This window comes from Podarcis muralis, chromosome 1 (genome assembly GCF_964188315.1).
Source record: "Podarcis muralis chromosome 1, rPodMur119.hap1.1, whole genome shotgun sequence".
In the NCBI taxonomy this organism is placed as follows: domain Eukaryota; kingdom Metazoa; phylum Chordata; class Lepidosauria; order Squamata; family Lacertidae; genus Podarcis; species Podarcis muralis.
Window position 1 is genome coordinate 113801418 of NC_135655.1, and position 24188 is coordinate 113825605.

Below are 24188 nucleotides of genomic sequence, written 5' to 3' on the forward strand. Positions count from 1 at the left end.
GATACCTAAGTCACTCATTTTCGGCATTTTAAAGATAGTGATGAAGATATCAGGAACATCAGAGAAGTTGTTCACTTACATATTAGTAAGACAGTAATTTTCACTTTGCTTGCATTAATTTTTAGTTTTGCTTCATTCTTAGAATGAAGTTTTACTTCATTCATAGATATTGCACTTAGTGCTTGCTATCCTTCCTTCCTTCCTTCCTTCCTTCCTTCCTTCCTTCCTTCCTTCCTTCCTTCCTTCCTTCCTTCCTTCTCAAATACAGCTTCTGAGTTTGAAGCGGAGAGTGTTATTGTTATTATTTATTAGCCTCTTTTTTGCCACAGGCAACTCAAAGCAACTTACAACTTACCAAGCAACTTATATCTATCTTATTTCTTCAGGCCTAAAAGGCTGTGTTTTGATTTTGTGGAGAAAAAGCAGCTGCTGCCCCTTTCTCTGCCTGGGGAAATGGCCACAACATTACATGGGAGATGGAGTATTGAGGGGTGGTAAGCACTGGGTTGGTTAGGGCTCTCTATTCCAGGGATGCTGGAGCCTGTAGACCTCCATATGTTGCTGCACTAGAATTTGCATCATCCCTGACTGTTAGCCATAGTGGTGCTGCTGGCGCTAATGGGAAGTCAGAATCTAACAATGTCTAGAGGAGACAAGGGTACCATCTCTGCTTTCTCTCTTCTGTTTCTCCAGTACTGTCAAACGTCAGGTGGAGGGAACACCCAGAGGAGGGCTTCCAAATAATATACAGTGGTACCTTGGTTTACGAACTTAATCCGTTCCGGAAGTCCATTCTTAAACCAAAGTGTCCTTAAACCAAGGCGTGCTTTCCCATAGCAGCAGGGGACTCAATTTACACTCAACAGGAAGCGGAACATGTTCTGCTTCCAAGGCAAAGTTCACAAACCAAAACACCTACTTCCGGGCTTGCAGCGTTCTTAATCCAAGTTGTTCATAAACTGAGCTGTACTTAAACCAAGGTACCACTGTATTAGCAAGTGGTGAGGTTCTTGCAAGAGAAGGCAGCGTACACACACGCACAAAGATTTATGCGTATGTATAAAATCCACGAATCTGCCCCCCTGCATCATGTTTCATTCAGCCCCAAGTCTGTTTCCTTTGCTTTCTGTGGCATTTGACTGTGATTAACCATTACTGGATTGTGTCCAATGTGTGTCTCCGCACAGAGCACAACAGAGATGTATTGCAACCCTTCCCAGGGGTCCTGCAAAATATGGATTCTCTCTCCATCCCTCCTACCTGTCATAATGACAACTATTTTGTTAGTATACAAGATCCGAGAGCTAAAAGCCTTTTTGAGTAGCTGGGACTTTAAGTATGCATTTTTAATAACATATATTAATTTACTTTCCCCACCCCACCCCCAGTGCTGTAATTTCTGTGATTTTCTTCTTTATAAAATTGCAATGCTTCACCTCAAATGTAGAATGACAATAGATGTTGTACGGATATAATATTTCTCCTTTTCTGCATTATTCAAATTACTTTTCAACCTTCGTACATAATTCTGCCATTCCTTTTACTGCTGCTGTAAAGCAAATGGTTATTTTATACAAATGTTACCTCTTGGCTATTAATTCAGTGATTATTTTGGACTATGGCACTTCTTTTTAAACATAGGGTGGTAAAACCTCATAAATAGAAAGCTTGTCATTAAAAAAAAAGTCTTTGACTTGTTTTGTTCATCAGTTTATGATCAAATGGTTATATATTGTTATTTATCCACCTGAAAAATCCTGATAGTTTATTCAAGCTACAGCACCAAGAAAATTCATACTTCTGATATCATTTTATTACCATTTTTTTTTACCACACTCGTTGCCTCATAGTAGCTCTGGACAGTACAAACAATCACTGCCAGTTACCTGCTCTGTATGCTTGGAAGTCAGTGGCCAGCACTTGTCCAGGAAAGTTGCACAGACCATATTCCCATTTACAGATTATTCAACCTTCCTGGGTGGTTGCCCTCGCAGATATGACAAGCAAGCACTTCCAGCCAGCTGTGAAAGCGATGGCATGTGCTGGTTTTTAACTTTTGAATCTGTTGCCAGCCCTGGTATGTAACTTTCAAAACTGCACTGCAGTCACATGGAGTTTTATACAATGCATGCCAGTGCAATAGCCAAATATCTTCATGTGCGGATTTGCCAAGGGTGTGTTTGATGCAGCTTTGGAAAGACGAGCATTTTAAAGACTCTGAAATTCCCCTTCACCACTTAACTCCCAAGGTTTAGAATTGCCGCTTTGTCTCATAATCAAAACCACTAGAATGCCTATATTATGCAAATACACTTGAAAAAACACGTAAACGTAATAGGCTGTATAATAATTGTAAAGTTATTTACTAGAAACCACTTCTCAAAATTAGATACAGCTTCTCATAATGTCAAAATCAACATTGTGACATAACATATTAAAATGCAGCTGATTCAGTTGACCACCAAGTCCAGTATGTACAAAATGTGATTCTTTTTTGTCAGTCTTGTAGTACATTCATTTCTAATTTCTTCATTTTCTCTTGTATTTTTCTATCAGACGTATTCCTTAGAAGAGTACCATGAAATAGTCTTGTAAGTGTCTAATGAAGATGATAAGGTTGGTAGACCTTATTTGACTAAGAATCTATCACGAATAGGATCCATGTAGCTGTTTATACAGTAACGAACTACACACAGCTGATGAAGCCCCTTGGGGCGAAACGGGAATATCCAGGAATCCTTGTCCTGTCTACCTGTGCCAGCATCTACCAGTGCCAGTTTCTTATGTCTACCAACCTTATCAGCTTCATTAGACACTTACAAGACTGTTTCATGGTACTCTTCTAAGGAATACGTCAGATAGAAAAATACAAGAGACGATGAAGAAATTAGAAAGGAATCACATTTTGTACATACTGGACTTGGTGGTCAACTTTGCCATTGTTGTTATACAACCTATTACGTTTACGTGTTTCTTCAAGTTTGTCTTGTAATGCAAATCCATTGCAGCTGCTGTAGAGCTGACAGCTCTTGAAATGCTAGCTCAGGACTACTTTACACATGCCTTTTGTAGGGGGTGGAGCCGCATTCATAAAACATAACCTGTGAAGCAGGACATATTTATTCTGCTGAGCATACATAGGTCATATACATACACAGCCATTTGTCCAAATGCTATTTCAGTGAAGTTTCTAGGCAGTCTCCATTTAAGTCATGGAGAACCTTTGGCTCTCCAGGGGTGGTTAGACTAAAACACCTGCCATCCCTCAGCATTGGCCAGAATGCAACAGCATCTAGAGGATCACAGGTTTCCCACCCCCGATTTAACAGAATGGATCTTGTTGCAGCTTTGATATTAGTGGGATTGCACTTCCAGTTTGTAGTTTTCTCTCCCTTCCCAGATTTCCACTGTACATTTTGCAATTGCCATTTCTAGGTTGTCTAAATGGATTTGGGAAACATTTGTTCTAAGAAAGCGCGGCTAGAAAGAGAGTTTTCTCATTGTCTTTGGGTAATTCCAGGCAGCAAACATTCCACTTGTGTCAGAGCTTGGCATAGACAACATCCATTTTGACGACTTCTCCCTCGACACGGACGCCATGATAACTGCAGCCCTCCGGATGTTCATGGAGCTTGGAATGGTGCAGAAATTTAAAATTGACTATGAGGTAACCATCTGTTGTGCGAAGATAATCGGCCCTGCTTTGGTTTTGGCGGTGGTTGTGCCCATTTGTCCGTGTTAAGTGTCCCTGATGCGATTTGTACTTTTCCATTTCAGACGTTGTGTAGGTGGCTTTTGACAGTGAGGAAAAATTACCGAATGGTCCTGTACCACAACTGGAGGCACGCTTTCAATGTCTGCCAGCTCATGTTTGCCATGTTAACTGTGAGTATCTTGAGTGGCAGGCATCTTATGATACTATCCACGTTGTTGTCCGAACATTTGTTTCCTCTTCCCCTTGCTAATACGGCATTAAAAAAAAATACTGAGATGTAAGTGCCCAAGAGAATAAAGGGTCCTAATTTGATACCTAATTTGGCAGCACTTATTTGGCAACATTTGACAGGGTTTGAGCACCGTGAAAGAATGGAACCACAGATGGCAGTTGTATGATACTGACCTTATTGTTATAGAACCTAATCTTAAAAGAATGGGTTTTACACACACACACACACACACACACACACACACACACGTATATAACATATATATATATATATATATGTTATTGCTTCATAAAATCCCCACTCTGCCAATGTGTCTGTCTGTAATCCAGAGAAAGTTCAGCGTGCTGGTCCCATTGAGGAAAGTAGGACTTGGGCATGTAACCATAGAATTTAAGATGCATGAATTTAAATGGGACTGGAGATTTGCGCACTTTAATCCCCCAAAGAGCACTGAGCTGCTAATCAAGTACATGGTGAGAGATTGTAAGGAAAGACCAGGCAGCTGGCAAAGAAACTTCAGTGGGAATAGAAAGGGAGCATTCCAGTTTATCTGAAACTGGAATCATTAACTGGTAAGCTGCAGCTGCCAACAGGAGTCTTTATATTATGGTGGTGGGGAAACAGTTAAAGGATACAGGTAAACTGGACATTTCAGGTGAAGAAAAGAGGGGACGAAGGAGGGAAACGGGTTGAACTGGTTAAGAAGAGCTGCTAGGTTCAGGGGTTCAAGGATGTAATGGGACGACAAGGGAGTATGCTATTTTAACATTTTATTCTAGGGTGCCAAAATTTATTTGCGGTGCCAGGTGTTTACAACCAGCTTCATGAAGACAGGTGAACAATTTCCTTTGGCTTTGGGGAAGGCATAAGAAAATTTAACCAAGACACCGAGAATTATTACTTCCACATCACATTTATGCAAGGTGCTGATCACATACCTTCAGTTTTTTTCTTTTTTTTAATGTAGACAAATTGTCAGCAGGGACACCTTGACAATATGAGGCCTCACTCACTGAATAAGTTTGGGGTTGATGGTCCTTCCCAGCTGTCAATTCCCCACTTCCCCTTAGACATCCACGTTTAATAAAACACACACATGTACATTTGCACTTAAATCATGGCATTGTGCCCCCAGTCTGCTCATCTGTGCACTTTAAGCTGATCCAGCATCATGTTTGACAACCTGGATAAATTATTTGAAGGTTTTCATGTTTATATTTCGTTGCTAAAGTTGCTACATAAAAATCAAAACCTGCTTGATAACTGTTCTGATGAACGCCTTCACATTTGTGCTGCCGCTTTTGCTCATAACAATACAGACCTTAATGCAAGACTTCCGCTAGGTGGAGCTCAAAGGCCAGAATTGTTTTAGGTTTCTTCCTGGAGATAGTGAGGTATGACAGCATGTTTTATCGTTTGATGAAACAGCTTCTTTTCATCGGGATTGAATAACTACCAAACAGCAGGATCAAATGGAATGGCAATTGTTTGGTCAGTGTCGGGTCTTTGTTGTTGTTGTTGTTTTGCTTTGATAGGGTTAAAACGTCTCTCTCTTGGCTGTGGATCTGTGAATATCTGCACAGCTAATTGTCAAAACACTACCAAATGCGAGCTATTTCCCAGACAACTGTTTCCCACTTCTCAGCCTGCACTACAGTGGTGCCCCGCAAGACGAACGCCTCGCAAGACGGAAAACCCGCTAGACGAAAGGGTTTTCCGTTTTGGAGGCGCTTCGCAAAACGAATTTCCCTATGGGCTTGCTTCGCAAGACGAAAGCCCAGAGGGAACTCTCCGGGGACCTCTTTTAAATGCTAGTGGTGGGGAGCAAAGCCTTTCCCCCCCCCTCCGGCCTTCAGAAGAGGTCCAGGAAGGCTGGCGGGGGCCGAAAGGCTTTGCTCCCCACCGCCAGCATTTTAAAAGCAGTCCGGGATAGCAGGGAAGCGCTTCCCGCTATCCCGGACGGCTTTTGAAGGCAGGAGAGGTCCGCGAAGCCTGGGCGCGCTGATCTCAGCGCGCGCAGGCTTCGGCATGCCGGCAACTCTCCGCAAGCAGCGGCAGCGCTGCCGCTGCTTGCGGAGAGGTCCGCGAAGCCTTGGCCGGACAGCTTTTGAAGGCAGGCGGGGGGGGAGCAAAGACTTTCGCCCCCGCCAGCCTTCAGAAGAGGTCCTGGACCTCTTCTGAAGGAGGGCGGGGGGCAAATGTCTTTGTCCCCCCTGCCTGCCTTCCCGGGAGAGCTTTTAAAGGCAGGCAGGGGGGACAAAGACTTTCGCCCCCCGCCAGCCTTCAGAAGAGGTCCAGGACCTCTTCTGAAGGCTGGCGGGGGGCAAAAGACTTTGTCCCCCCTGCCTGCCTTCCCAGGGGCTTTTAAATCGCCCCGGACAGCGGAGAAGTCCTCCGCTGTCCCGGGGCGATTTTAAAATGCCGCCCGCCAGCATTTTAAGATCGCCCCGGACAGCGGAGAAGCCCTCCGCTGTCCCGGGGTTTTTTAAAATGCTGGGGGTGGGAAGAAAAGCCCTTGTCCCCCCCCCAGCCTTCAGAGGAGGTCGGGAGACAGACTGTCCCCGGACCTGGTCTGAAGTCGGTTTCCCTAGGAATGCATTAATTGATTTTCAATGCATTCCTATGGGAAACCGTGCATCGCAAGACGAAAAACTCGCAAGAAGAAAAAACTTGCGGAACGAATTAATTTCGTCTTGCGAGGCACCACTGTACTTATGTGTCAACTCTTAGAGCAAATTCACATGACCTTTTCTTCTCTACAACAAGGCACTACCCCCCATTGGCAGAGAGTCATGGGGAATCTGCCATTGCGAATGGCTTGCTATGCAACAACCCTTCCTTCTCCCACCTTTGTAGGTTGCATGATGACCCCATTCATAAAAATGGATTACGCACACATCCCTGTCATGAAATGGTTGCCTGAAGTTCACTAGAAGTCCCTGTGCAGTTGCAAGTGGTTGTATGAATTAGGCCTTAAAAGGATTTTGTTGGAATGTCACTACAGTGGTACCTCGGTTTAAGAACAGCCCTGTGTACGAACTATTCAGTTTACGACTCCGCAAAACCGGAAGTAGTGTCCCGGTTTGCGAACTTTACCTCGGTCTAAGAATAGAAGCCGAGTGGTGGAAGGGCACCGGCAGCGGGAGGCCTCATTAGGGAAAGCGCACCTCGGTTTAAGAATGGTTTCGGTTTAAGAACGGACTTACAGAATGGATTAAGTTCGTAAACCGAGGTACCACTGTAGTTCTTAGTCAAATGTGAGACTCCAGAAGCGACTCTAGAATACGTGTGTATTTACGTATTCAACTAAGATACTTTTAGTTACGGGAATGACTTGTAGTGCTCCATCTTGATGGAAAAGAAACACCTAGTGCTGCAGTAATACTGAGCGTTCAGTTTTAGGCACATTTGAAATCTTGTGCACACTTACCTGGGAGTCAGCTGCAGTGAACACGGTGAAACTTTTATCTCATTAAACATGTACATGATGGAATTGAAAGTCTGCTTCTATAAAAACTTTTATCCTGACTTCACTGGCCACAAGTTTTGGTGGAATGTGTATAATAAACCAGAGTTTAGTGGATCAGGGTCTTGCACAGCTGCGTTTCCTTCAAAATAAAACTATGCATACTTCTTGAAGTGTGAATAATGTGATGTGTTAGGCCTACTAGAGGATAGCAATAGCAGATAAAGTCCATAGCCTTTGCCCTGAAAGCAGTCTTAGGAAAGGCCTCGATTGGTATACAGATCACAGGCTACTCGCCATGAAGAGAGAACAAATTCTGTTCCCTTCTGTATCTACTCTCATACTCTTTTGAGTCAATTCTCTTCCATATCTGCCAACATGATATATGCCAAAAAAATGTATTATACAGATCTACACAAGACAGACTGACTAGTCTAAAAGAGAAGGATTGACACTACTTGAATGTTAAGCACAGCAAACATAGAAACCAAGGGTTGAACATTTCATTTGAGAGATTTCTGACCTTAAGCTCATTACAATAAAAAATAAATAAAAATGTAGTAGAAAATAGAAAATTAGGTTCATTGACAGACTGGTGCTGTTCTTGTTGGTTTCAACAAAGTCTGGAAATGTTTAAGGTCCCTCCCAAACAGATGTGGTAAGATCTCCCACCATTTTAATGTTAACTCAAAAGGAGCAGGTTGCCGGTGGGAATTGGATTGGAGCTGTGGTACTAGCAGTACTTCTGTGCCGCTTCGCTGTTCTGAATCTCCACCAGTCCGGCTGCTGGTAGCTCCCTTTCAGAAGAAAGATGGACACAATATAGGCACTTGCGTTTCACCTTCCAGGGTTAATAGAAGGTGGGGGGGGGGGAGTTTCAAAGGGAATATTGTTCAGGGGAAGGGCTCTCCACCAGTGTTCCTACTCTGATCAAAATGGGAGCCTTCTTGTGGCTGCTTTTAAAATACAATGACACAACGTCGGACAAGTCCAATCATAAGTATTATGCCTGTCACAGCGACAGCACTGTGTGGCGCGCAGCATTGTGCAGTTGTCCAGAAGGGTTCAGAATGATTCATTCTAATGCTACCTAAACTTTTTCAAGTGTTCAGAATGGGATAATGACCTTAGCTGCTGGTGGGGCCAGAATGCAATGGAAGGATCTACTCCACCAACTTACGTATGTTTATTGAAATATCTGTAGAGCCCTTCAACCCTGCTCCCCCTCCCTCATGTACAGCCATACACAGAGAACCTGTATTGATGTTCTAATGAATGTGCATAGGGGAGGAACAGATCCTGCCACATTCCACTACATGCAACTATTATCAGTCTTTTGAAAGCCTGAATAAAGACTAGCAATTTGGTTGTTTGCGGTTAAAATAAACTAAATTGAACAGAATGTTTAATTACACATAAAGTATACAGAGTATATATCAGATTTCTGACAGTACCATTGAGTTTAAAAGTACAAGACCAAATGTAAAAGGCCAAAGGATAAATTTATATGTGACTGATAAGCACATCATGTAATGTTTTTCTAGAAGAATCACTTTTCCCTTTGCAGTTTGTACTCATAAATGGCCATTCCATTAACATTGTTCCTACGTGTGGTAATGATGTAAGTAAACTCCAGAACAATAGACACTTTAAGTAAAGACACCTTGAAATATAAGCACATATTTTGCCATTCTGCTCATTTTTCCCCCTAAGCATTACATAGCTCCTTATGGAACGTAATAATCTTATACAACTTACTGGTAATGTGTGTGGGGGACACATATATTATTATCTTAGATTTTATAATAATACTGTCAATGAGGTTATGCTGAAGAGCTGCAGTTCAGCACTTTTATTACTGGCTATTACAGTAAACACACTGACACGTTATTTGGTTTTTATTTATTTATATATCTTTAAATGTGGATCTTACAAGTTTAAAAAAGATGTTCGGGATGTCAGTGTGGTCAAGTTCAGAGAAACAGAAGGGTAATGAATAATAGATAGCAAGGGAGAAAAGCATGTGTGTTTCCTCCTACTAATACTTCTTCCTACTTCCTACTAAGTATATTACATGATATTGGGCACCTAACCTAGGCTCTACTCAGACAGCACTTTATTCTGTTTCCTCTCAAGTTTCCTTCCCTGATAATTTTTGTGTTTTTTTGATGTGATCTTTCACACAACATAAACGCCCCTCCTGGAAATCTAGTGGACTCTAACTGAACTTTGGCACTCATTTCCAAGTTAATTGCTTCCAGAAAATAAATGTTTGCAACCCTGTTAACCTGGAAAATTGTGGGAGTTTTTCACTGTAATTTCCCCACAGTTTTCATGGATCACGTCGCCCGCACTCACATGATGTAATTTGGGGTGGTATTCTGGCATACTCTTCTTTCCCGCTGTTTCATGGGGGGAATCAAGGGGAAACAGAAGCACGCCTGCACACAAAAGGTGGTGCCATGTCCAATGAGGTCTGCTGTTGTGTCACACCATGCCCACTGGTGTAAATGAAATTTTGTGTGACTTGATCTCAAAGCCACAGTTCCATAACACAATAGGTAATGCAGTATAAAAAGAACATTAGAAACCAGGACAGAAGCACTAGCATTATAACCAGGAAAACTAACACAAAAAATCCCCAAGTCTGAATGCACCCCCAAGTCTTATCATTTATAGAAACTAATCTCAGTAAGATATATTATAGAAATAAAAGATTACGTTGTTTGGAAAAACCAGGAGTGTCATCTAGTCTAACTCTGTACTGTTTTATAGCCCAATACTATGCAAAGTTACAATTGATTCCAATATTGCTTCCAATTTTTGGAAACTGAACGTATATTCAGTATGTAAATCAAAGATTAAATGGAAATAATGATAAGTAGACCTTGTGATCAAGGGATAAATGTAAAGCCATCACTACTGAATTTGTATTTATCTATGTGATGTATATACTAAATTTCTGCTCTGGTAGGACTGCTATGGAATCACTTAAGTTTGTACTCCAAAGACGCTTGTAGAGACATCACCGAACCTGGAATTCCAGGTTATATTGGACGTTACTAAGTTGAAGAAAGGAAAACCAGAGTACCATCATGAGAACTTATATCTCATGGCCTAGGCCAAAAATAAAATATAGGTTTTTAATAATTTCTTGTTGCTTTAAAATTTTTAATTAGTGCATTCTGCATGGCCATGTTTTGAAGTAAAGGTAGAAGGTAAATGACCTCCATCCGGTTAAGTCCAGTCAGAGGTGACTATGGGGTGCGGCACTCAACTCGCCTTTCAGGCTGAGGGGGCCGGTGTTTCACCACAGACAACTTTCCAGGTCATGTGGCCAGCATGACTAAACCGCTATTGGCGCATGGAGGACCATGACGGAAGCCAGAGCGCATGGAAACGCTGTATACCTTCCCGCTGCAGTGGTACCTATTTATCTACTTGCACTGGCGTGCTTTCAAATTGCTAGGTTGGCAGAAGGCTGTTGGGACATCTAGAAGGCTACAGGTTTCTCATCCCTGGCTTAACTTCCTCCTCGCTGTGAGGCTCTGATCCTACAACCACGTAGAATGGTGGCTTCCTTCAAACACTGGCAATTCGTTTAGGTTTATGGTGCTGGGCTGCCTAGATTTGGATTACCAAGCCATGTTGATTGGGAGAAAGAGGTTCAATTCGCCGTGCACGTTACCCTTAATGTTCACAATGGTTTGCTGCTATTAAAGCTAAATTTGTGGCAACTTATACCACATGGACTTGTATTGTGCAGTCTGTTAACATGGCATCAACAGAACTATTCATACTTTTCTAGCACCCAAAGTGGGGAACCACTAAATTCTTTTACAAAGAGTGAAGAGGAACGCACAGTTTTCAAAAACACAGTTTCAGCCTAAGCTGTGTATGGCTGTGAGTGTTTTCATTGAGTGCTTGGCAGGGGGTTGGACTCGATGGCCCTTGTGGTCTCTTCCAACTCTATGATTCTATGATTCAATCCATCAGGGAGTCCTGCTATGCAATGCAGCATTAAAGTTTTAAAATAACTTCACAGCTCTGCAGTCCTTTTATACGTTCCGTGATTTATACTGTTACCCCTGTATGGCTTGGCCTTTGAGAGCTGCAGACCTGGTGCTGCAACCTACGCATCCATCATTTTAACTCCCATGACTGCTTTCATTGATTGTAATGAGACTACTCGTTTGAGTAAGGAATTTTGACTGTAGGATCAACCTCAAGATCAGCCCAATTTTCGTGTGTGTTTTTGTTTTACAGTCATATTTCTTCAGATACTCTTCAACATTTTATTTTTCTTTCCACAACTCATAAATATAGCAAATAATTATACATAAATGCAGTGCGCTAACAACAAAGCACATAAAAGCAGACCAGGTATGATGCAATTAATTTCCTCACATGAAAAAATGACCTCCATAACTCACTTTAGACTCTGGCACTTGTGAGTTAAGGTCATTTATATTTTGGCGAAAATAAATTTTCCTCTCCTATCATCTTGTACTGTGCATTTTCCTTTACATGTTTCAGTTTTTAAAGCAAAGGGAAACATAATCACTTGTCTAGCGCCTTACTAAGCAGATAATTTTCCTGCCCCCACAGCATACACTGAAAACGATGCTTTTGTAATAATTTTTACCTACTTTATTACAAGATTTCTTTTTTGATCAACTACAGCTGAATTTATTCTTTAAGAGTTGTGTCTGCTTTTAGCCAATGCCCTTTTTTAATTATGACACGAAACGTCCAGTTTGCACACAATTTTATTTATTTTACAAATAAAATCTGTACTGAAAGCAAAAATTAATAAATAATAGCCTGATCCTATGAGCTGATTTAGTGGCACATAGAGCTTTAGATAGTAAGGATTAGGGTGATTTAAAAAAAAGAAAAAAAGGATCAAATTATATTGCAATGGCTTGCTGCATTATGCTGGTGCCGCAAGCGTACCTTTTACGTTCCACCAATTTAGCAAAGTAGGTCAGCACTACTTATTCATTACTATGTTTTTAACGTACCCTTTGTCCAAGGAGCTCAGGATAATGTACATAGTTAAGCATAATTTAACTGGGGAAAACTAGCACTGAAAGATGTGGCGTAGTCCCATTATACAGAGCTGTAGAGAAGAAACATGCTGTTCCATGTGTTGGATAGAATGGGGCACTGAGGACAACCAGAGGGGGAGCCAGGGGGGCTGTGGCCCCAGGCATACATTTTTGAGGGGGCGCAATCAGGTGCCCCCACGACAGGCATGGAGCCCTGGCAGCTGAGGCATGGCAGCAGGCGGGTTGGTTTAGTAGGCAGGTGGGTGGAGGTGGTGGGTGAGGAGCCTGTTGGAGGCGGGCTCAGTTCACCCTCTGCATGCACCCTCACCCCAGCTGCCCGGTCCACTAGGGCAGCACAACACTTGCCCTGGGCACCAGCAGCCCACGCTACACTACTGAGGACAACAAAAGCCTCTAAATCAGCCTTCCTCAACCTGCTGACCTCCAGATATTTTGGATCACGGTTCACATCTGCCCCAGTTATGGTCCAAAACATTGAGGGTAGGGGTGGGGAGAGAAGCGAAAATAAAGGAAAGCTTGTTACTGCATCCCTGGCTGGGATGCAAGCTTGAAAAGTTCTTGAGGGCTTGGTGTCCACCATTTCTTCCTGCACCACAAAGAGGCTGTTCTCCTCCAGGACAACAGCACCAACCATTGCTGCCTTCCCGGTACCCAAAGCCAAGGACAACCTGCAGTCTTAAAGCATAGACCCAGGGTGAGGTGCTTGCATCAGTGAAGAAGGTTCCTTTTTGATTCCACGCCCAACTATCTCTGCATAGTGAAGCCTCGTACAAGAGTGGCTGGGGAGAACCAGCCTGATGGGTGTGGTATAAATGAGAAAATAAAAATAAAAGGCTTTTACAGGATCAGCAAGGAGATTGCAGTAACAAAATACTGCATAGAAGATGGCTAATTCTGCCTCCCTTCCTTTACTGTTTCCCTTATGGCCTTCTTAACACGATAGCTGTGTAATACATGACCACACCAGATGGAAAGGTTCCTGCTCAATGGCCCAGTTACTGATGCGAGACCAGTTGGTAAATTTGGCCAACTGGCTTCCTGGTTACAATGTCATCAGAAAAGCACAGTGTCTGATGAAATTGAGGCATTTATTATTTTTTAAATTGCACTTTGGCAATATTGTGATGTATGAGCAAGTATATTACTGGCAAAGACAAGGCTGGTGCTTTATTTGCACTGTGAATCCACATTCATGGGTTTCAAAGCTCAGAACAGTAAATTGGGTGTAACAGGGAAGCATTCGAGAGAGAGAAAGGGCCTTCTCAGTGGTGGTTCCACTTCTGTAGCACTCTTTGTCTATCGATATATATATATTGATACAGTTTTTTTAAAACGGGTTTTAAAACCCTACTTATTCCAGCTTTCTTTTTCTTATGGAAATTATGTTAAATCTTACATATAGATTACTTTTTCCAGAACAGAACAACTGCACAAAAGTATGTAGACTACAACATTTATGTTGTGAATGTGATCGTCGGATAAAATTTAAATAAATAAGCAAATAAATGAATGAATCAAAACAAACTTGTTTATCCAAGAAAAAGAAATTGTTGCAATTCAAGTTTATCAGTGTGCTTACTTGTTTTCTAAAATGAAAGTTCAGAAGTGCTTTTAGCTCTTGCCCTGTGTTAAGCACCTCCAAAGTTTAAAATGGGAAAATGAGTGTTGTTTTAGCTGACTAGTTTTGTTTACATATGCCAAGAAGGGTATCTAAACAGTTTTGAAGTGGGGAAGTTATGCCCTGCTTCCTAAGCCTGTTCCCAGATTCAGCTCGGGGAGGGGGGGGACTTTGAATATTTGTCTGAATGCTTGTTTAGTTTTATTCTTTTTATTTTTTATGAATTGTCTCATATTTTATGTATTTTATTTTAATTACATTGTAGAGGTTTTAACTCTGAAAGGGGGCATAAAATAGTCTAAGAAATAAAGAAGTCAATCTCTGTACATTTTCCTATTACGTACCAGTTTTAATTTTTAGTGGCATCATGGATGACTGAAGTTACTGACATCATCAATATTTGTTTTCCCTCTTTTCAGACAGCAGGATTTCAGGAGATTCTGACAGAAATTGAAATTTTAGCGTTGATTGTGGGATGTTTGTGCCATGACCTTGACCACAGAGGAACAAACAATGCCTTTCAAGCAAAGTATGTTACTTCTTTCTTAATTCTTTGTTTTCCTTACATGTATTAGAAGAAGAATGCAGAAGAAAGCATTGATTTTAAGTTGCCTTGCACAGCAGAGTATTTTTATGCTTGCCTTTAAGAGAGACTATTCACCCAAATAATTTCCTATTCTTCCCCCCCCCCCCAAAAAAAACAACCCCCAACAACTTTAAATCACTTTGGCATCATGCTGTTGATTTGGCTTGCTCCATGTAAATTTCTGCCTTGTATAAAACCATGACACAGAATCTGGTTGTTCCACTCTTGGAATACCACATTCATTTACATACCTGCATATGCCAAAATGGAGAGCGTTAGAAAATTCCCCATCTGTCTTTCTTGGTTCTGTTTTGCAGCTATGCAGATTTTCAGGCAATATTAAAAGAAACATAACTGATTGCATTCAAAACAGAAACAGGTGCTTTCAGAAACGGGGTCCTTCTGTGCTAATATTACTACAAAACGCAGGGGGAGATGCTTCTTATTTGTAATATCTCTGTAGCTCTTACTCCAGTTTATGGGTCGGAAGGTTTTTTGCTATGTCCTCCACGGTCCATTTTGCAGGATAGTGAGCTGGCAATCCACAAAAGCAGTGGATCGCTTGGAGCTGAATCAGCTGCCCACACCCCAGCTCAACAGCAGGCCAGGCACTTAACTCCAGCAAGACAAAAGTTGTACAGTGGTACTTCTGGTTACGAACTTAATTCGTTCCAGAGGTCCGTTCTTAACCTGAAACCGTTCTTAACCTGAGGCGCGCTTTCACTAATGGGGCCTCCCGCTGCTGCTGCCACGGATTTCCTTTCTCATCCTGAGGTAAAGTTCTTAACCTGAGGTACTGCTTCCAGGTTAGCGGAGTCTGTAACCCAAAGTGTTTATAACCCGAGGTGTTTGTAACCCGGGTACCACTGTAGTTTGCCAACATGCAAAGGGCACAACATGTTGAGAAAGGGTGGCTGGTACAGTGGTACCTCGGGTTACAGACGCTTCAGGTTACAGACTCCGCTAACCCAGAAATAATACCTCAGGTTAAGAACTTTGCTTCAGGATGAGAGCAGAAATTGCGCAACAGCGGTGCAGCGGCAGCAGGAGGCCCCATTAGCTAAAGTGGTACCTCAGGTTAAGAACAGTTTCAGGTTAAGAACGGACCTCCGGAACAAATTAAGTTCTTAACCCGTGGTACCACTGTATTACCTATTAATTGCCTGGATACGTGCGAGGGCTTGCATGTACAGTATCTGCCCTTTCACTAGGCTGTTGTTGTAGCTTGAGGCTACCCTACCTTAGACACAGTATTTTATATAAGCCAAGGTTACTACTGGATTGAAAGGTGAGATACAATTTAAGTAAATCCACCACACCAACTCATGCTTACATTCTGCTCTATTACACCATGGGAAATAGTAAGGCAGCCGGAAAGGTGCTGTGTTTTTAAAATGACCCTCCACCCAAACAATTGCTGTAGGAGGAACCAGAAATAGATAATAGTATTTTTCCCCCCTCCTCATTTTCTGTGGTGCTTGCTACTATGACTGGATTTTGACCTGCTAATGGGACATTACCCCAAAGGAAATTAGCTTTTACACATGTTGATGGCCTAGAATTAAAGGTAGTGGCTGATACACAAGTCAGGAAGTTTGCCTAAATTATTTAACCCTTTGCATATGCTAGTTCCAGGGGATTAACAGCAGCAAACAGGCCTCTTAAATACACTGGCTATTGCCTCCAATGAAATTAGCTTTGACACTACAAACCTTAATTACTTTCCAGCACCTATAAATCTATAACAATACTATTATTGTGCTTTTACTGCCAGGGAGAGGAAGAGGTTCTTGCGGGGTGACCCTTGGGGACTATGTGCATTGATTTGGGAGGCATGATTTGATTCTCTTTCTCAGGCAGCAAAAGTCTTGCCCCAGTCCTGTTACTCGACAGTGGAATGCTAGTTTAAATGCAACCAGTTAGGGTTGCCATATGTCTTCTTTTTCCAGGACACATCCTTTTTTTTTAATGGGTAGAGTCATCATAGTGATCCATGGTGTAATGGGAATTGGGGTTGCTTGTGCGTAAACTCCCCAACTGTTCCAAGCTGGTTGTATAGCTAAACCTTTCCCTGGTTTGACAGCCCTCACAACGCGACTGTCTCAATCACTGGCAGAATCCGTCAGTGGGCGTTTCCTGAACTTCTTCCAACATAAGAATTCCTTGACAGCAAGTCTCCGCCTAGCTTCTCTGCGCGGAAGCCTTCTGCGCAGAGTAGGCGTGCCAAGCGGAGGTCCTGCGCTCTCCCCGCTGATCTCACTGGAAGTCTCGGAGCCTTCCCTCCGAAGTACTCTCAGCCTCCCCTTTCTTCCTGGTGTCACCTTGATTTCCTTCCCCAGCGGAAGCCCTTTTTCTCTCCTTGCTAGTTCCCTCCCCTGCATCATTGGGGCGACTTCCCTCTCTGCTTGTCTCTGATGTCAGTTCCCTGACACATAGTTAAAAGAAGAAGTAGGCAAATGTGTCCTCTTTTTTGCTCTTCTAAATATGGCAAGCCTACAGCCAGGCGTAAGAGCCTTTTCAGAAGTGGCTGGAGCCTAGAATAAATATGTGAAGATGTACATGCTTGTGTTTCTACGTGAAGGAGAAAGTTGCATGTGAACTGGCCTTTGAATTGTCAAGATGCCCTGGTAGATTATAGATTCATAAATCATTGCTCAGACAACTTGACTTTAAAAAAGCAAAGCAAAACCCTGTTTAGCCTGTCCCACTTTTTTCTGTGGGGATGATGCACAATTTGCCTTTTCAAAAGAAAAGAAGAAAGGTATCTTAAAGAGGAAACCAACCCATCAATCAAAGGCTATCGTTCGTTGTTTGCTGTCCCTTGTGCTTGTCTAGAGCAGTGTTTCCCAAACGTTTTTGGGCAACGGCACACCTGTTTACCGGAAAAAAATCTCGCGGCACACCACCATTAAAGCCCCGCCCCGTGACGTCAGCGCGCAGCGTCACGCCGGGAGGGACGCACAAAAGTGAAAGTTTTTTCCCTCCCCCTTGCCGGGGTGGGAGGAGGCAGCAGAGCGAGGGACTGAGGGACGGCGGCAGCTGAGGCGGCCACCCCTCGACGCCGTCCCAAAAGCCGCCAAAAAGCCCTAAAAAAAGAGGAGCAGCACAAAAAACACACCACACACGGGGGGCGTGTTCTAATTTGCTTCTAACTCCGGGTTAGAGCGCAGCACGTGGAGGATGGGTGGGGAAAGAGAGAGGAGGCGCACTGATAGAACGCCAGGCACGGGGGCCGCCAGGGAGAGCCAGCGCGCGCCCCACCCCGGACGCTCGCGGCCACCGCCATCCCTCCCTCCCAGGGAAGGCGGGATTAGAGCAAGCGCCCGGGCAGCAAGAAGCGCGCGCGCGCCGGCCCTGCCCTGGATCCCTCAGAACCGCCAGTCTCTGGGAAAGTGGGCTTGGCTTCAGAACTCTCAGGCAGCAGCACCCGCCGCCCGGCAAGGCTTCCCATTGGGAGGCGCGAATGCTTTAGTGGGCGGGGATTGGTGCAAATATAGGCAGGGCGGGCTGAGAGGAGGAGCCGCCGCCGAGGAGCAGCGACACCAGCAGCGTTTCCTCTCCCCCCTCCCCTCCCGTGTCAACAAGCGGGGCGCCTGCGCCGGGGGTTTGCGCGTCAGGCAGGCAGCCAGGCAGGCAGACGGCGAGAGCCCCGCGCTGGGCAGCCGCTGCTCGCCGCCGCCGCCCCGCGTCTCGCCGCCCGACTCGCCCGCCTCCCTCCCACGGCACACCAGCCGATGTCTCACGGCACAGTAGTGTGCCGCGGAACACCGGTTGGGAAACACTGGTCTAGAGAGCTTACAGTCTTCCTATAATACTGTGGAAATCGCTGCAGAGTTTAAAGAAAAGGCACATCATGACATAGCACGTCAAGTGCTTCAGCTGTAGGACTTGTACCTTCCACAATTTATTGTCATACGCTCATTCCTAAAACCAAGTCTAACATTATTTTTAAGTGCCAGGGTTGAGTGTGATGAAAGATCAAGAGGCATGTGATTGAAAACAGCATCACAGCTTCCCGAAATTGCTCTGTTAATACATCCCAGCATGGTTTAATCATGGGGGATTATGATTCCCAGTCATTCTACCCCACCCCACCCCACCCCACCCCAATACAGCTGCCCCATGGTGATTAAATATCAGTATGGGGCAGCTTTGTAGTATAAGCTCCTAGGAGACTCCTTACCCCCCGCCCATTCCTTCCTAGCATAATCCATTATACTCATTTCTTTAGAAAACAACCACCACTACCACGACAAACCCCATCTTTTCACTTAAGGCTGCATCCCAGAAGTGAAATGCTGGCGTGCATTAATCTATTGTGACAGACCAATTCCATTGCTTTTCACCTTCGAACAATTCTCACTTTTTTAATTACTTTTCATAGTTTCCCTTTAATGGTTGAACTTAGCATTTTAAATGATGTGCAACACACACATACACTTTCAATATATAGATAGATAGATGATAGATAGATAGATAGATAGATAGATGATAGATATAGATATAGATATAGATATCGTAGTACCCATACTTTAGAAGGCAATCCTAAACGTGCTTACTAGGGAGTAAGCTCCATGCATATAGTTGGGCTTAAGTCAAAGTAGCAATGGATGCATCTGCAAATTTCAATTACTCTCAGTTTTTCCTTTTTCCAGTGTTAGGTTAGGTTCAGTCTGACGTATTTTAACATCCGTTTGTGAATTTTTAAAAAAGTCCTAATGAAAATACGTCACCATTTCTCCTAATAAACACATTTCTATACAATTTTCACTAATAAACACATTTTGCAAGCAATTTTCCTTAATATGATGCACTTTCGTTTAATGTTTTCACTAACACGTGGATTTTTATGCACACTGTCCCCTAATTTACACACGTTTGCCCATATTTCTGGGTTGGAGAACAGCTCTGCAAAATTTGTATACATGTGAATTTCAAGAGACAGCTGTGTTTCAGTTTCAGGAAGTGTGAATTAAATAGGTTTGCATTAAAATGCGAACAAACCAAATATTTCCCCATCTCTACTTCAAAGTAAACATGCGTGCAATTGCACTGTTAGGCTGCAGTCCTGTACATGCTTACCTGGGAGCAAGCCCCATTGAATTCAGTGTGAGTTACTTTTGAGTAGATATACATGGTGCTGATGGTGCTACATTTTCATGCCATTCTATTTTCTTGTTCACTGTAGCATGTTTGTTACTATATGCTGCTGCTTACATTAAGAATTAAGTTGTAATTGGCACTAGACCTTTTGTATGTCTAGCCTCCCTTTTGCAAATTTTGCTTACATATTACTAATAGTATCTTTACACAAAACAAAGGTAATTGCTGCATCCACCCTAAAAGTGTGCGTGGATATATATGATTTATGACTGTATATTTTGTGCATCTTTTAATGTATGTGCCCTACATGTATACATCTCTCCTTTATGTAGAAAACTTCATTTATTACAATAAGAGTATATAAAGCACCTGTGGTCCAAGAGAGCATTTCTATTGTATCTCAAACAGGAGCTACTTTAGGAAAGTCATTCCGAGGTGACCCTAGGGTTTTGGGGGTCATGGGCAAAAGAGTCATTTGAGGCCCCTTAAAGGATTGTAAGCAAGTCAGGCATAATAACACGTCACTTAATTCTATACAAGAAACTGCAATGAAAGTATGGATAAACGTCTCATAATGCATTTATTGTGGTCATTTTTTTATTGTAACTGGAGTGGAGAATATTACTTCATGCAGTACATCAACACAGCACTGTAAGAACATGACTATAAATCATAAATAAAAAAGAAACAAGCCATTAGCTCCGTATGTGATACTCTTATGTAAACAAATGCACCCCCGTGTCTCACAAAAGAAAATTGTAAGATGATATGGTAGGAGGCTATCATATGGTGAATTGGTGATAGCCAGTTTACTGATAAATAAGAGTATAGTGATTAATCATTTAAGAGTCAATTGTCTACTACCCTTTTTAATGAAATGAACTCTTTTGAGGCTTCCTGGGAGCAGGGCCCTCAATCAAATCACTGTAATTGTAATCCAAGTCTTTTCCAATCTTACGTTCAGCTGAAACCAGAGCTAACCCTACTAGATGTTTTTGGAACACAGAAGAGCGCAGATGTATTTTAAAAATCAATTTCAACTTTTAAAATGGCCTATCACTAGATGCAACAGGTACAGTGAGAATAATGCTAATACTACACAAATTGGGGTGACACTTGTGACACAGTGTGAGGCAGCCCAGTGTCTGCATATTGTTCTTGTGAATCAGAGACTGGTTCCCCCCATTTCTTTTGTACAATAACAGTGTATTTCTTTAAAACCCTTCATTGCTTGCCTGTCTCTGATTCTATTACTGCCTTAGCTTTTCTCTTTGTTGACCCTGAATGTTATTGATGTGGTGCCATCTTGATTGGCTAAAAGAAGGGGGTTGATGTGAACCAAATCCGTTTTTTGCTGCTGTGTTTACTGTTGTGCCTGCAACAACAGTAAGTAGCCAACACAGGAGAGAAATTCTTCCATAAAACCCACTGATCAGAAGAGAGGGGGGAAATTGTGTAATCCCATGCATGTTTTCTCAAAGGTCCTACTATATGAAGGAAGATTCTCAGACAAGTGTGTATAGGATTGCGGCCTGCAGTTTTCTTTGGGCAAGGAAGTTTGCATTTGAGGAGGCATGGAGCTTCAACCTTTTCCCTGTCTTAAGCAGATATTCTGTTAAACAGCTGAGTTATTTTCTGGTGCCACCTCCATCATCTTCTCGTCACAGCCAGCTGAAGACTGAAGAACAATATTTTTCCACTTTGCAGAGATTTCACTGTGAGACAATACCTGTGAAGTTGTGATGGTCTTTTCCTTTCCTCTCTTACTGAAACAAAATGGCGGCTGACTCCTCCTCATGTCCTAAGTGAACTGACCAAGTGTATAAAAATGGCTTGGCAGTTCTGGTGTACTGCTGATACAGATGGATCTGGCTTAAGTGGGGAAAAGTTTGTGTTTCTTGTAGGGAGGGACTTGCAATCCTGCTGAGTTAAAGACAAGGCAGGCTGACTGCAGGAGAGGAGGCAAGCAGGGTTTTCTACAAGGTTTTGCCCCACCCCTTCAAAGTGTACGACTCTGGGTATTTGCTCCTCCTTAAAACCACTGGTCTGAGGAGCATTCACCAAAAGATCAGAATTGTAGCCTATATTCCAGCATTTTCAGTACAGGATTGGGCTAACAGGCCTCGCTGTTGTCTGCTAACTTTGGGTAAGATGGTGGTGATCAGCACAGTGGCTTGAAATAAACATAGTGTCTAGCTGACTGCCCCCATAGCAAAACGCAACCTGGTATGAAATCTGGTCACCTTTTCCAGTGGGTGGCATTGCGGCCAGGCATCCGGGGACCCTACGGAGATCCGGCGGGGGGCGGAGATTGACGCTCCCCTCTTGCTGGCGCTGGCCATGGGCACGCCCAGGGGTGGCCCTGCTGTCCAATCAGTGCCGGTAGGGGGTGTGGCTGCAGGAAATTTAAACCATGGCACAGGCGGGATGCCCTCTTCTCTCACCGTTCACTGTAGCATGGCTGGGGGTTTTGGAAAGAGGAACTCATGAGTGGTAAAGCAGAGTAGCGTTTCTCTCCTTTGCTGGAGGTATTTCGGCAGAAGGTCAGTAACCATCAGCCAGTGATGCTGTAGTTGCAGATCCCGCACTGAGCCAGGGTTTGGACGAGATGATATGTGGAAAGAATCAGTGTGGCTCCTTTGTGTGTGTTGCATTTTCCCCCCAGGATTGGATCTGCCTTGGCTCAGCTCTACGGGACTTCTGCTACTCTGGAGCACCATCATTTTAACCACGCTGTCATGATTCTTCAGAGTGAGGTACAAAGCCAGCAGAATGCCCAACCTCTTCTCCTTATGTAAATATAAGTATCTAAAATAAACCTGCTTTTCTTTTATCAGTTCAATGCATCTATTACTTGTCCCTTTCTTTGCAAACTGGTAGAAAAGGGATCCTGAGTTCAGCTCCAGATTCCTTTGATACATGTGTCATTGGGTTTTGTGAGAAGGCATGTGTAATTTGAAATTGTATTTATGTTTATGCATAGTTTGTAAGCTGCTTTGTTGCCTGAAAAGTGGGCTATAAAACTGTTAAATATATAACATTGGCTCCCTGTGTCAAAAAAGTTAAACAAATCCAAACAGCCTGGAATGTGATTGAAAAGTTTCTGACTTTTGTTGTTTACACCATCAGAACCACAGTAGTCTAGTAAATGTTCTGCATCATAAATACATTTCCCCCCAGAATATAGACTAACATTGCCTCTGTCTTGATTAATGCAGCAAGTCTATGATACAGTCTTTCTACAGCCTTCTTGGTATTCATAGTAAATAAGCCCGTCAAGTCAGAAAACACAAAACTATTGGTGTGGGGGGGGGGGGTAAACTATTGATAGGTTTTTCCTTTCTAACATCCTCCTTCATCAGCACTAAGCAGGCTTTTAAAGATGACACTGTAAAAATAAAATAAAATTCTGTGTGAATGGTTTTTCTGCTAAGACCAGCAAAGAAATACCAAGGATGATGCAGTCTCATGTACATTTTACAGGTTGGTTTTACAGATTAAACTATCAATTGGCTTTATATAAAGAAAGGTTGGTAATGATGTGGTTTCTCTTTGTAAGCTTCCCCCCCACACACACCCAAGTGTGAAATAAATAATGCTTTCACTTAGCAGCTGTTTATGATGGTCATAACTTTTGAGCTGGTTCCAATCTTTATATACCCTTGGTCTTGATCCAAAGAGTCATTCCCCAAATGTTCTATAAATATATTGGGACTTCCACGTTCCTTCTTTCTCTTGAGAGCCTGCCCTTCTGCATTGGCCACTGAACCACTCTTGAGATTTGGAGGCTTAGAAACATTTTCTGACACAGTATGAGGTCTCCCTGTTGAGTCTGGTAAGGGTGAGAAGCACGGTACGTTTGTACAAGCCTTCACATGCGCCAAATTCTTAATTTTATTCTGGGTCCCAGCTCTTACGTTCTCTTGTTTTTTCTGTTTGCTTCAGTTAACACTGCTTCTTGCCAAATCCAAATATGTTGAAAACCTGATCTTGATAATAGTAAACATATGCAAACTAAAAAGGCATATTGTCTTACTCTAATTCACAATTACTAAGGCTATAATCCTATATACACGTTTATCTTTGATCAAGCTCCATCAAACACAGTGGGACCTAATTCTGAGTAAACATGCCCAGGATTGATCTGTTCAGGTGCTTAATGTACTTTGCATAAATAATGCATTCATTTATTCTTTTTTTAACCACCGTTCATCAAATATTGTCCCTGGGTGGCTTACAAACATAAACACCTGTACATTAAAGCTAGAAAATGCAATATAACAATTTAAAACCAAGTTGAAATCATACTATATTATAAAGACAATAAGCATCCCATCCATTACAGCTGGCCTTAACAGATCAACCTCCCTCAACCAGTACAAAGAGCAAATAAATC

At 42.7% G+C, this 24188-nt stretch overlaps 1 protein-coding gene across 5 annotated transcripts in view; it reads left to right on the plus strand.

Moving 5' to 3' along the window:
• The window catches only part of PDE11A (phosphodiesterase 11A), a 152437-nt gene that overhangs the window by 92663 nt on the left and 35586 nt on the right, over positions 1-24188 (plus strand). For 2 of the 5 annotated variants that reach the window (XM_077916644.1, XM_077916640.1), the window contains exons 11-14: positions 3521-3667; positions 3778-3885; positions 14523-14632; positions 22458-22548. In XM_077916644.1, coding sequence (XP_077772770.1) covers positions 3521-3667; positions 3778-3885; positions 14523-14632; positions 22458-22548 — 456 coding nt within the window. Of the gene's footprint in view, positions 1-3520; positions 3668-3777; positions 3886-14522; positions 14633-22457; positions 22587-24188 lie in introns of all 5 variants that reach the window. The other 3 variants (XM_077916657.1, XM_077916648.1, XM_077916653.1) reach the window with 3 other exon arrangements.